General features: G+C 42.5%; 1 protein-coding gene across 2 annotated transcripts in view; it reads right to left on the bottom strand.

The window, feature by feature from the left end:
• Window positions 1–14564, bottom strand: part of SNCAIP (synuclein alpha interacting protein) — a 150259-nt gene that overhangs the window by 78508 nt on the left and 57187 nt on the right. For both annotated transcript variants that reach the window (XM_082243869.1, XM_082243870.1), the window contains exon 3: window positions 12883–13697. In XM_082243869.1, the coding sequence (XP_082099995.1) occupies window positions 12883–13697 (815 nt within the window). The remainder of the gene's footprint in view (window positions 1–12882; window positions 13698–14564) is intronic.

Genomic DNA, 14564 nt, shown 5'->3' with positions numbered 1-14564 from the left:
AAAGCCAATACAAAGGAATAGTAGTGGTAAAAAAAAAAGCACTTGTGGGCTTAACTAACCAATTGTCTTGTACAATTCTCCTTTAAGGGGGCTTGGCAGGGGTGTGTGTCCTATGCCTACATACTTTTAGTAATAGGTGTCTCTCACTCCAATCCAAGAAAGTTGGGAGGTATGCATTAGGATCCCTGTATATCTTTATTACTCAGAAAGGCCTTGTGATGGTGGTATGAGCAGAACAGAATACAGATGGGGATCAAGAGTGGTTCTGGACCCTAGACCAAGGGATTCTTTATTAGGGGGTTCAACAAGAATAAGGTTTATCAAACAGATACGTCTACAGGGTAGTAACACAGTACTGTAAAAGATAAGTCCAGGGTCCTAGGGCAGCTATCTGGGTACAGCAAAGATTAAGCAACAGAATCAAAGGGAAGCAATATTGGCCAGCAACTGATACTTCTTGAGCCACAGTTCAGCAGTCAAGGCACAGCAAAGACAGTCAACAAGTCCCCAGGACAGCAATATAGTATAGCAAAGATTAGGTTCATGGTCACAGGGCATTACTCTGGGCACAGTAAGGTACAGGTAGCAGTAGGGATGCACCGAATATTCGGCGGCCGAACATTATTCGGCCGAAAATAGAGAAAATAGCACTTTCGGCGTTCGGCCGAATAAGTCAAAAGGCCGAATAATTTTGAGCCGAACAATGTCAGCTTCCGCCCTGACCGCTCACCTTCCTCATTGCGGCTCGCGGCTCCCTTCTCACACGCCACCGGTGTCCTGTCCGGCCGCGAGTAGGGGGTGTGACGTCACGCGCGCGTCCCGCCCCCTGCTCCTGACTGCGGCTCCTTCACACTAGGTCCACGCCCCGCCCCCCTGTTCGCGGCTTTTGGCTCTGGCTGCAGTTCAGGTATGTGATGTGGAGCTGAGCACATTTGGGGGAGAATACGGTAGCTGGCAGCTGCACAAGCATTAGTGTGCAGACTGCCATATGTTGTTGCCACTTGCCATGCTCATTACATTAGAGTGCCCTATAAAGTGCCCCTTAAAAAAAAAAAAAAGAAAAAAAATGTGCCCAACAGAGTGCTCCCTTGACATAAAATGTGGCCATCAGCGTGCCCCTTATTTTATGCTAAGGGACATGCTGATGAGCATATTTTATGTTAAGGGGCACTCTGATGAGCATATTTTATGTTAAGGGGCACTCTGATGGGCATATTTTATTTTAAGGGGCACGCTAATGGGCATATTTTATGTTAAGAGCAACGCTGATTTAAATGTTTTGTTTTGCCCATCAGAGTGCCCCCTAACATAAAATGTGCCCATCAGCGTGCCCCCTAACATAAAATGTGCCCATCAGCGTGCCCCCTAAAAATTGGCAAAATAAATGGAAAAAATGCGAAACACCGCGTTCGGTATTTGGCCTTTGGCCAAGCATTTCATTATTATTCGGCTTCAGCTTCGGCCAAGAATTTCATTTCGGTGCATCCCTAGGGAGCAGGATCACAAGGCAGCAATCTGAGTTGTATAAAGTACTCGAAACCCATACTTGAGTAAAAGTACAAGTGCTCGATCAAAAAGTGACTTGAGTAGAAGTGGAAGTAGAAGTAGAAGTATTGCAAGTAGTTTTTTTTTTTAAATTTTGCTACTCAAGTACTGAAAGTAAAAGTACCAGTAGTTTTGAAAAAAAAAATGTTACTCAAGTACTGAAAGTAAAAGTACAAGTACTGTGTTATGTAGTTATTAAAGATAGAAGTCAAAAGTTTGAACATCATATTGTTTTTTATTATTTCAAATGCAGCTTTTATTTATACATACAGTAGCATTTATTTTCGTATGCGCTGATAATACACATGTTTTGAGCTTCATGAAACCTGCCATCTACTGTTCTGGCAGTGGTAATTTTTATAATTGTAACGAGTAACTATGCAGCACAAAAAAAAAAAAAAATATCGGAGTAGAAGTATTGAAATCATTGAAAAAATGTAGTAAAGTAAAAGTGGAAGTAGGAGAAAAAAATTCTACTCCAGGAAAGTACAGATACCGCCTTTCGGTAATTAAGTACAGTAGTGAAGTAGTTCTACTTAGTTACTATACATCTCTGGCAGCAATATGATACAGCAAAATTAGGGCAAAAGTCACAGGGTGGCAAGTCAGGCACAGCATGGTATAGGTAGCAAGGACACAGAGCAGCAATACTGTACAGCGAAGGGGTTAAACGACCCCCACTTTAACGTGGGGGCTTGATCCTGTGAACTGTGCTGGGTCATGGGGAGATTTTGAGGACGGGGTGGCCCGTGACAGGCCTCATTTGTGCTCCACTTTGATTTAATTTCCCTTTGTTACTAGGGCTAGACTATATAAATGCATAGCTAAGACTCTCAACTTTTCATTTCAGCTTCCTGTAGTAGCATTCTACCTCCACGGTAACAAAGAGGCTACTTGGCAGTTTTAGGAGAGGCCAGGGTCAAAACCATAAGAATGATCTAAACCAACAGGATACTGAACCTCATTGGAACTGATTTTGATCTTTATTCAGACATTGATGCTAAAAGAGTGAGCTAGCAGGACGAGCAGTGGACTGAACTAACTGGAAGCTATACGTTAAATACGTGTGAAAATTCCCATTCTTCAATACACAGACAGACATGCATCTGAGAAAAATTCTTACAGTATATTTGGTGTAAAAATTATGGTCTCAACCAATCTACACTTCACAGTAAAAACACATTTTAAAGTACAGTTGCATAAGCTTGAGTTGGTTTCTTTTTAGCATTGAGCCATTGGGCCTACAGCACTTCTGAAATACATTGAAGGAGGGAACCACCCCAATGTGTGGCACATTATGATTCCGTGCCCACTGAACTGCTGGGAAGAAGTGCATTCTGCAACATGAACACGCATAGAACACTGGAAAAAACTTCTGGCTGACAGGTCAGCTCATTCCACAGAATGGCTGCTATATCCGGATTCCTGGGAGGCACTGCCATAGGTGGAAGAATACCCACCCTGGACATGTGTTAAATATCAGTTGTGCCCTTGTATTTAGGTATCAAAAGCCCTTAGTAGTGTAAAAGTGCAGTTATTTAGCAATGAATCACATTAATGAATTCAGACCAGTTTTATAGAACATGCCCATGAGTTTGCCTTTTATTGGCAAGGGTCATCCGATGCCCTTTGGGAATAGCCTTAAAGTAAATAGCTGTATGTAATTTGCATAGACTCAGTAAGGTTCCTGTAAACTTAAATCTAAAGATTAAGCTTGCTACTGATAAAGCCAGTGAGATCATTATTTAGTTATGATAAATATTGGTGAACTGTTCAAACCAAGTGTGCGTCATGCAAGGTCAACTTATTAGGTAAGGGAGATATATAGTCACAGCATACACTTTTATTCTTTGTATAACATCAGTTTTGCAATAGTTATACAATTGATAGTTATTTCTGACAATCCAATATAAGGGTACTTAAAAAAAATAACACTCTTTCATTAGGCCCCTTCACACGGGTCCGTTCCATCAAAGGAGTCCGTTCTGCTCAGCGGGGGGATCGATCCGCCAATCCCCGCTGAGTAAGTGGATGACAGCTCTGTCTCCGCTCTGTGTGCAGAGACGGAGCTGTCAGATCTCCACTGTCCTCTATGGGGGAATTGGATGAGAATGGACCACTTGTTCGTTCTCATCTGATCCGATCCGCCAGACGGATGGAAATTAGGGTTTCCATCCGTCCGGATTTCATGGACAGGATCGGATCGGATAGCAGCGGGTGTCAGCGGAGATGTCTCCGCTGACATCCGCTGCTCCATATGGATGCATGGAGTATCTAAACCGAAGGCGGATCGGATCGCATCACTTTATGTGATTGCTTACTATCTGCTGGCTATCTTCTACAACGACTACCAAGATTCCATAAATGCTTTCCAGCTTCTCCTCTGCTCACTCCTTTGGTTTGCTTTCAAATTCTAAGGACTTCTCATCCCATAGTACCTTGCTTAATGCAAGCAATGATTCCTTTACTGACTCCGCCTCCTGAAACTCCTCCTCTTAGCAACACTGTAGTTTAGGCTGTGGAGTGCAGGCTTTGTAAAAAGTGTGACACAGCAATGCATATTCATAGGGATTAGTGAATGTGTCACAGAAATCAAGAAAGTAAATGTGTGCAATTCCTCACAAATAAAATTTTTAGGATTATTCCGATCCAAAAGCATAGAACTAGAAGTAAGTATGATGCACAAATGAATATATGATTTTAAATATTGACCACAGATACACTAAAATACTGCAGCACCTTGACCCAGGGAAAAAGATCATAAACCCCTAACACAAAAAATGCAATACAAAAGCAGTGGACATGGCAGTACATGGGGGGCGGGGGGCATTTGTCAATAATAAACCAACACATATAGATCTGGAATTAAAACCTAACTGCAACCTACGGTACACTAGAGCTGCTGTGCTTTATCATAAACAGATATACCATATGAATAATATCATCTTTTATTATATTAAGATAATATTTCATGAACCAACACAGCATCAACAAATAAAAGTCTGCAACTACCAAAAAAAAAGGTACAGCTATCAGTAAATACACGTCCCATCATATTGACCTCTTTATTTTTGTTTCCATACTTTCTAATTAACGTTGACTGATGACAGCCATGCATGCAGAGCAAAATGGGCTCCACTGGTGATTTCTTTCTTCAACTGTTTCCAGTTATGTGACTGAATTCTACTATGGCAACAAACCACAGACATACCATCGTACTGGAGTCTACATAAGGGACAAAACGGAATAACATTTCCAGCAAAGGCTGACTTTTTTCACTATGCTCTGGAGAAAAGATCTGCTCTAATCAAACGACTATATCAATAAAAAGTTCTCCGCCAAACAATCCTAAAACTAATGGAAAATGACTCAGGTTAGACAGGATCATGGCTCATTTGTAAAATATATAATACCATGTGTCTGACTTACTGCAGTTCCTACTTTATTGTACTTGAAAGAAAAACATACATGAACAGAATAAATGGCATTTATATCCAAAAAAGGAAGTCAAACATTGTCTAAGTGTTTCTAGGGAAACATATTTATCCTAGGTTAGGTTGGCTATGGCTAGTAAAATTTATTTTAGCTTTGATAGCATAATTTTAGAACTAAACCTGCATACCACGGTTTCAGTGGTGCAAAATATTAGACAAATAAGATTCACTAAAACTAGAGCACTCAGTCCCTAGTGCAGCTTTGTATGGTAGCCAATCAGCTTCTAACTTCAGCTTGTTCAATTAAGTGTTAACAATAAGAGTCGGTTCACACTGGGGCGACACGACTCTGCACGACTTCGGGAGGCGACTTGTCAGTCCCGTGCACCACGACTTCGGAGCGACTTGCAGGGACTTCACATAATGGAAGTCTATGCAAGTCGCTCCGAGGTCACCCCGAAATAGTACAGGACCCTTTTTCTAAGTTGGAGCGACTTGTGTCGCTCCTATTAGAACGGGTCCTGTAGCGGTCAATGGACCGCGAGGGAGCGCGACTTGTCAGGCTGACATGTCGCCTGACAAGTCGCGCTAATGTGAACCGACTCTAAACCTAGAATCGGATTGGTTTCTATGCAGAACTGCACCAGATTTTGAATTTTCCATATCATGCATTCCAGGACCCTTCAAGACAGTCTCCAACAGATGGTGGATCGCTTGCATGCACAGTTAGGGGCCACCTTTGTGTGGCAAGTCGGATGAAGGTTCTTAATAAGATTAATCTGACTGTTGTCACAATTGACATTGACAAGTGTCATAGAAAGAGATTGTTGGGGATCCTATCAAAATATTACTATGGGGCCCCATAAATTATAGTTAAGTGCCAATCTCTAGAGTAGTTCCAGAAGCAAGAGCTCTGTACTTATGCACAGAGATCTTGCTTCTAGGCCTTGTCCTCTACTGCAACCATTTACTGTGCTGGGGTCTTATTCTTCTTGGTGGACTTTTCTTTAGGTTACACCATGGTTTCTCAACCAGGGTTCCATGAAACCCTAGGGATCCTCCAGAGCTTGCTAGAGGTTCCTTGAGCAATGAGCAATTTCTGCCTCTCAGATAAGTTCTCAATGACACCATTGCTCCTTTTAGCTATCTGTAAGGGGGAAATTCTTCCCAACGATGACAAGAGTAAGGAGCTTTCTTCCCACTGACTGTCACACTAATGTGTCATGAGTTGTAGATTTTAAATTTTTAGCAGGGGTTCCCCCGAGACCAGTAATTTATTTCAAGGGTTACTCTGTGTTGAAAAGGTTGAGAAAGGCTGGGTTACACTATGAATTTTACAGCGTGAGAAGGCTTTGTGATTGTGGCAGGTTGATACAACACTGGATACCAAACATGGAATCTGAGTGTTATTGCAGGTTGAAAACAGATATAAGACCATCTGGTTCAACCAATAGAAACAAAAAGGTATGGTCCAAATTGCTCCAGCGGATCAACAATTCCTGATGTTGTTCGCTAATTTTTTTTCTTTAATGTAATTATATTTTGTGCATTTAGGAATGTATCCAGCTGTTTTTTAAAACAATTCACTGAACTGGCCATAACTAGTTCCTAAGAGTCTATTACACATTTTTACAGCTCTAAAGCCTCGTACACACGCAACGATTATCGGCCATCTTTTGTCCAGTGTTGTTGTGTTGGTTGAAATGTGCTCTAGACTGCACATGAATTTTCTCGGCCAACAACAACCAACTTTAGAAGTGATGTAATGTGTTGGTTTACTTTCCGTGTGTTTTTTCTTCTCTGAGCATGCCCAGTCTTGCTCATCTGATTTTTGTCTGCTAAAATCTGTACTGACTGACGGAAAATCGGCCGTTGTTTAGCATGCACACCAGATTTTGTTTGGCCGAAAAGTCGGTTGTCGGAAGCATTATACTAACAAGCCGAAAATCGGCCGATCGGACGTTGGCCGAAAATTCACGGCCAACAATCGTTGCGTGTGTACGAGGCTTTACTGTGAAGAAACCTTTTCTTGGACTGACCTTTGAACACTATGTATACAGCCATTACAGAAAAATACCAATGTCCTGCTGTCTTTGATTTGCATATCATTTCAGCTGCCTGTATTTTTGGATCTACTGATCCTCTTGACATGTAGTTTTTTACCAAAGGCAATTTCTGCTTACACGTTTATTATATTCTCAATATGAATTGTACAAGTCGCGACTGCTTAAAATGAATGGTAAGGCTGCCTCATATGCACTGTCCATGGTACTGATGGCAATGCAGAGGTTAAAGTAGCCTTATCAGTGTATTTGCAGGTGCCCATATTATCAAGATAAATATAGTTCCCTGTGAACTTAAAATCAATACCCAATCAGAATCTCTGAAAGTGATGATTGAGGAATAGTTAGCCCCGCTTCTTTCCATATACTTGGTCAAAATCCAAAATCCTGGGGTGGGACAACAACTAAATAAAGAAAATCTTTTTTTCATATTTAAAAAATATTTGTACTCGAATACAAAGAAAAACAAAAATTAGGTAGAGGGGTGGTGTGGTATCATAACGGTAAGACTTTTCACCATTTGCTAAAGTTAAAGCCCAGGCCCCAGATCCTCTTCTTTTTGGGTCCATCGCTGGTGGTCTTGGCTCTTCCCCCTAGCTGAGTTCCCCCAATAGCAAGCCTCTTGCTATGGAGGCACTTAGGCTTGCTTCCCAACCGCGCTCCTGTGAATAAACATTATTTATTCACACACAGAGCGTGGTTCAGCCCCACCCTCTGCTCTCTCCTCATTGGCTCACTGGCTGTGATTGACAACAGCAGGAGTCAATGGCTCCTGCTTCTGTGTGAACTAATGTGGAGAGAGGGAGATTCAGGACAGTTGCCACTCTCATGGATCAAGATGGGGCTCAGGTAAGTATATGGGGGGGCATTAAGATAAAAACCCTTCTGCCTTTAGGACCACTTCACGTTTAGATCTGCAGCATTGATTTTGCAAATCCATACATGTCTAAAGGAATGTAAAACCCTGTTGAAGCAGATGAAATACAGGTCAAATGCACCTTTCAATAAATTCCGTAGAACCCCAGAAGTATCTCATACTGATGTCAAACTAAAGTCATTGAGACAAGCCCAAAGCCTGTTGAGACAGGTCTATATACTCCACAATTGAGTTTACTGACAAACCAAAACCAAATAGGGGGTTACGTTTCCAAAATATCCAGCAGGTCCTATTGTGCACACAAAACTCCCAACTAAAACTGTATTTATGCACGTAAAGTTTTCCCTTAAATTCTTTTCAATCACTTAAAAGAATGTGTTCATAGCGGACCATTTTTTGGCCAACGTTAAATTCATTCTGCAAAAGGATTTCACAACTTTCTGCTGAGCATACGTTGACTTATAGTCAGCAACTCTACTATAAATGCCTCACTGGGTACTCGAAACGTTAGGTTTTACTGGACCTAAACAAATGTACGGTATTCCTGTAAAATAATCATCCAAGAAATGTTTCCCTGTAGGAAAACAGCATGTTACCATATGTTTCAACCCAAAACAGAGTATAAGCCAGAATATAGCAATAATAAACTAGACAAAACACTTATCAATGTTTTAATTACTGGAATCTAATTGGCAACAAGTATACTCTGCATGTTAAAAATCCTAGCCCTCCTTTAATTGTGATAAATTGCTAGAGAGTCAAAGTCCGTACACTGCAGACTACACAATTGTTCCCAGTGCCTTTTATAGCTGGCGCAGCTAAAATTAATAAAACATGCATATCCCTTGAAAATTACAAAGAAAACACTTATCGCTCATGTGAACAAAATCTAATTACACACATTTTGTCGTCCTGTTCTTTCTCTGAATCCCTATTGGATTAACTTCTTCAGTGCTGACCAAAAGATGCATTCCCCATGCTGTGACTTAGAGTTCTGCATGTACGAAGGTTGACACATGCTGCTAAGCACGTAAATACCAATCTTATAACGGTGATAGTAAAAGATACAATATCTGCCAGCTAATCACACAATAGCTGGGTACTTAACAGCTCTTAACAGCTCTTTTCCTTCTGATAAAGTACATTTTATATTGCAAAGCACTGATTGTGAGAGGCTAAAGTCTAGCACACATGGGCAAAATGTTGGGCAAAATCGACTGGTTCAATAAAAACCGTCCGACATTCAACCCATGTATGGCAGTCGGCCCAACAGAAGCTGACCGTTTGGCTGGCTTCTGACGAACGAGCATGCTGGAAAACCAACAGCCAATCACCTTCAAATCAGCGGTTTCAGCCAATGGGTGACAGAACTAACCAGAACGTTCTGGCCGGGGGTGGGTTGGCTTTTTGGGTTGAATAAAAAAAAAATAGCGGAGTGTACTAGGCCTAAAGCTGGCCATACACTAGTGTAAACGTTCCTACGAAAATTCACAGTACATAAGATGACTTGACGAATGTTGTTCTAAAGTACTTAAAAATTTTGTTTGCTTTTAACATTCAAATTTGGAGCTACTGAACTTCTCAAAGGAAAACCACATACAAATGTTAGAAATTCATTCATTTAAAGCAGGGGTCTTCAAACTATGGCCCTCCATTTGTTTCAGAACTACAGTTCCCATCATGCATAGTCATGTCTGTGAACGTCAGAGTTTTATAACGCCCCATGGGATGTGTAGTTCCGCAACAGCTGGAGGGCCGTAGTTTGAGGATCCCTGATTTAAAGGGATTGTAAAGTCTCTTTTCTTTTTTTCCAATAAAAATAACAAACATGTTAGACTTACCTGTTCTGTGCAGTTGGTTTTGCACAGAGCAGCCCGGATCCTCCTCTTCTCGGGTCCCTCTTCAATTCTCCTGGCCCCTCCCTCCCTCTGCGTGCCCCGCAGGAAGCAGCTTGTTATGGGGGCACCCGAGCCAAGTCACTGCTCCGTGTGTCCATTCAGACACGAAGCTGCTGTTTGGCCCTGCCCCCTCTCTCTCCTTATTGGGTAACTGACTCTGACAGCAGCAGGAGCCAATGGCACTGCTGCTGTGTCTTAGCCAATAAGGAGGGGAGTCCCGGACAGCTGAGACAGTTGTGGACATTGTTGAATCAAGAAGGGGCTCAAGTAAATATTAGGGGGGCTGAGAGGGGGCTGCTGCACACAGAAGTTTTTTTTCATCTTAATACATAATGCATTAAGATAAAATAACCTTTTGCCTTTACAATCCCTTTAAGAAAAAATGTCTATCCTGCTTCTTTGAATTTTCTTGTCACTGAAGTAAAAAAACAAACAGTAATTTGACCCGACTAATGATTAGGAAATGGAACGAATGTTCTTAAAACGAAGCATTTTGAATGAAATGCTGCTAATGTATGGATACCTTAAAGTGGAAGTAAAGCCTAACGCTAACTATTCCTAAAAACATTCCCTACCCCCTTCTCCTACCTATCCTGCATACCCTGTGTAAAAAAGATATGTGTTCTTACCTTTGTTTTAATTCAGTCCAGACTAGTCCTGCAGCTCCTGCTCCCCTGAGTTCGGGAGAGTTCAACAACGGATATGAATTCTGGGAGCTGTGATGTTACCCATAGGCTCCCAAGGTCCAGACATTGACGGCGCTCCTTCCTCTCCCCTGCAGCTGGGGAGCCGGAGCTACAGGATCACATGACCAAAGTATATTACAAAGAGGTAACTACTCAGATCTTTCTTACACAGGGTATGCAGGATAGGTAGGAGGAGGTATCACTTTTACGAATAGTGTTGGGCTTTTTCACCATCTATGTCCCATTGCAGAGATTTTCCTTCACTCCCTGTCCCATAGCCAAACAGTGAGAGGAAATCCCTGCAAATTAAAGGAATTCCTTGGGCACCCCCAGGTCACCAGAACTAGTGTCCTCATTGAAAGATTTCTGTTCTATTAATTTTCTGGGGACAACCCACATTTTGGGGATTTTCTGTTACTTTCACTTGCAATGATAATGGCAAACAGGGCAAATAGAGAGTGACTCTCCCTAACTGGGCCAGAGACAGCAATAAAAACTGACAGGTGTTCTAACCCCTCTCTACCTTATCCAAAACTAAAAAAAAAAAGTTTTGCCTTTAGGGCTCTTTTTTTACACGGTCCGCCTCCGTAGGCGGATCCGTGCTGCTCAGCGGGGATCGATCCGCGATCCCCGCTGAGCCGGCGGATGACAGCTCCGTCTCCGCTTGCAGTGCGGAGAGGAAGGTGTCACAGCCCCCGCTGCTCTCTATGGGGAATCGGATGAGAGCGGACCGCCTGTCCCCTCTCATCCGATCCCATCCGATCCGATCCCCAGGACGGATGGAAAATAGGGTTTCCATCCGTCCGGATTTCACAGACAGGATCGGATGCGGATGGCAGCGGGTGTCAGCGGACATGTCACCGCTGACATCCGCTGCTCCATAGGGCTGAATGGGGCATCCGATCAAATCCGCCTAAATACTGACAGGCAGATCTGATCGGACCGCCTGTGTGAAAGAGCCCTTAGTTATACTTTAGAAAATTGTTACAGATAATTGTTCCTTAAGCAGACCACAGATGGTGCAGATTTCTTTCCTGCAACCATGATTCCCCCATCAACACAGACAGTGCTAACAGGGGTATCCCTCCTGCTGAGACATTGTATTCTCCCAGCGAGTGGGGAAGCCATGCCCGTGGGAGAACACAATGATTATCGATAGCCGCTCTGGCAGCCGCTATCGATAATTGCAACAAAAATATGGCAGTCTGGTTGTACCCAATTTGATTGATTGATCAACTTGGTACATTCAGCCTGCCCATACATGGTCTGAATCTTGGCCGGTTCCTGTCAAACTGTCTATGGCAAGCATTAAGGGTTAATCATTTTTGTTAACCAATAGTTGATTTGTTTACATTGCTAGACAAAAAAGGCTAGTTTATTTCATGCATATAATAGCGATGAAATTCAAAGTACAGAAATCCAAAGTGAAAAATGAAAAAAAAACCTTTCACTCTTGTGATGCCAGTAAACTGATACCCAGCTGGTCGGTATGGATAACTATCCTTGACACATGTGGTATTCCTTTGCACCTCTTATAGAATGAGTCTGTACAGCAAGCACTGTACTGACTGTAATCATTTTAAATGTACATCACAGACTCACACACTGTACTGAAGGAAGGCAGCAATCCAGCAGAACTAAGCTGATTTTGTAATGGATGATCTAATCTTACTCCTATTAAATTGCGTTTTTAGTGTTCTTGTTACTGCGGTAACACGCACTTGTGGAATCCAATCGCCAAAGTTCTTGCTAATGAAATACTTTGCATGGGTCGTGGGACATTTTAGGCTTTCTATTCCTGCTCCTGTCTTTGAATGGTAGCTACAAAGAGCTGGCACAGAGATCTCGTGAATACTAATGAAAGGACAACAGGCGGCCCGGTGTTCCCACGCTGAGCCAATGAAAGGGAGCTTCGACTGGGATAAAAACAAGCTGAAGAGCTGACAAACTGTAGCACTTCATGGAAATAAATGGATCCTCAATGTTGCAGAATGTGTTACTCGTTGCAATGATTAACGTTGGTAAATAAGCTGGAACATATGCACCAAATTTTATAACAAAAGACTTTTTAACAGGTCCCACTGGCTTTTTATACATAATTATATATGGATTAAAATAATTCTGAATTGACTTCAAATGAAAACTAGGTACTTGCTTTAGACAAGCATTTGGACGTAACATGCCATTCATACAGGATTACACATGATAGGTGATTGGCTGCTTTTCTATGTTCCAGTCTTCATAAATCAGGCTGACATAATAAGCTGTTACTCTGAATGAACAGTCACCATTGCCAACTGTACAGCTGTATCCTAAATAACGCAGCTTGTTATAACATAAAAGAGAAGTTAGATTATAATCAATAGTCTATGTACTTACCAAAAGAGATATCTGCCCTTCTTTAACAATATTTAAAATGCTCTTGATTTTCTTCATGTCTTCTCCTTCAGTGTAGTTCCAGTTGCCGTTTATGCCATCTAGTTGTGTTTCTGGTGCTGGCAGGTGGAATGGCCGAAGCTGGCAGTTAGGCATGCTTTTTTCAATCTTCTGTGCATGGGAATCAGACAGAGCCCTATTGAGGAAACCCTTGTTATAGCAATCAGGTTCGTGGACTGAGCTGCACTGAATGCCAGACTGGGAATGCTCTAATCCCCCAGATGAATGCCTGCTTGGATCGAGGACAGCAGGCTGAGCTGAGTTTTTAACAGGAGACAATACACAGTACTGAGTGGCATTGGGTGGCAGGTTCTCTAGGTGCCCCATGGGACCAGTTTTTCCTTTAGATGTTGGGTTTATGCTGGAAGTCCTTTTCTCTGAGGCTACCTTGGTAAATAGAGTCATAGGCTGATTGGTTTTGATGTAAGGCACATCCAAAATCTCATCCATGTCAAGGTCATAGTGTTCAAGCTCCCCAAGCAATACACTCGGCTCAATGCTCTTACATTTAAACCCACTATCCTCACTGGGACCTCCATCTTTCCCAGCAGTCTTGCCAGGCTCTCCATTCTTTTCATTTTCTTCTTTTTCCTCTTTTTGATCATCACTTTCATTTAGTTTTGGACTCTCAGGTTGATGCTTCAGTGGGGAGACCCTCTTAACAGGCCGAAATTTACTGTAGATATCTGCAATACCTGTTGGCTTTTGTGTGTTTCCGATAAGAGTAGACACTCCACAGTTCCAGTTTGCGCTGGGAACTAGAAAGTCAGCAGAATAGACATCAATTAGTTGGTGGGAATAAAAAGGAATAATAACACATACAAAACCTGCGACATGCCTCATAACTAGTCAGATCATTGACTCCTATTTGCACATACTGAATTAAAGTCTTATCTACATAAGAATAAACTGTGATTTTGGACTTATTCCAGGTCACTTGGGTTTATTTACTAAATACAAACAAGTGGCCACTGCCCCCACCTATAACTGGTCCAAGCAGCATGGAGCACTGGAAGGGCGACGTATGTCAAACAAATACAAAAAGATTTCCAAGTTCAAACCTACCAACCAGCCAGTGACCAACCAAATTGACACGTCTAACAATATGCATTTAAGAACAAAGAAAGACAGAGGCGCCTCTAAGTGTAGACTTTTTACGGTAAGTTTAATAGATAAAATTATACACTCACATCTGCAAGCATTTGTTCATGCCCATAGACAAGGTTCCAATGTAGATAAGTGATGAGGAATGGTCATCCAGTCCTAAACATCCATCCCGCTGGAGCCGAGATCCCCTCGCCGTGGCTGGCAAGTACGGCGGAGTTGTTAACAGGAAGCAGGCTCGGTATGGTAGCTGAAAGCGAGGCTTGGTTGATAATCAGATAAGGATGACGTCATCTGTGTGCGACGCGTTTCCGAGCGTGCGTGCTGCCTGGGGGAGGGAGCCGTGAAGAAGGAGCACGGCTGCCCTCCCCCTGGCAGCACACACGCTCGGAAACGCGTCGCACACAGATGACGTCATCCTTATCCGACTATCAACCAAGCCTCGCTTTCAGCTACCATACCGAGCCTGCTTCCGATTTACAACTCCGCCGTACTTGCCGGCCACGGCGAGGGGATCTCGG

The sequence above is a fragment of the Pelophylax lessonae genome (assembly GCF_965119305.1).
Source record: "Pelophylax lessonae genome assembly, chromosome: 1".
Lineage (NCBI taxonomy): Eukaryota > Metazoa > Chordata > Amphibia > Anura > Ranidae > Pelophylax > Pelophylax lessonae.
Note: the sequence above shows the minus strand (reverse complement) of the source record. Positions and strands in the feature narration are given on the sequence as shown.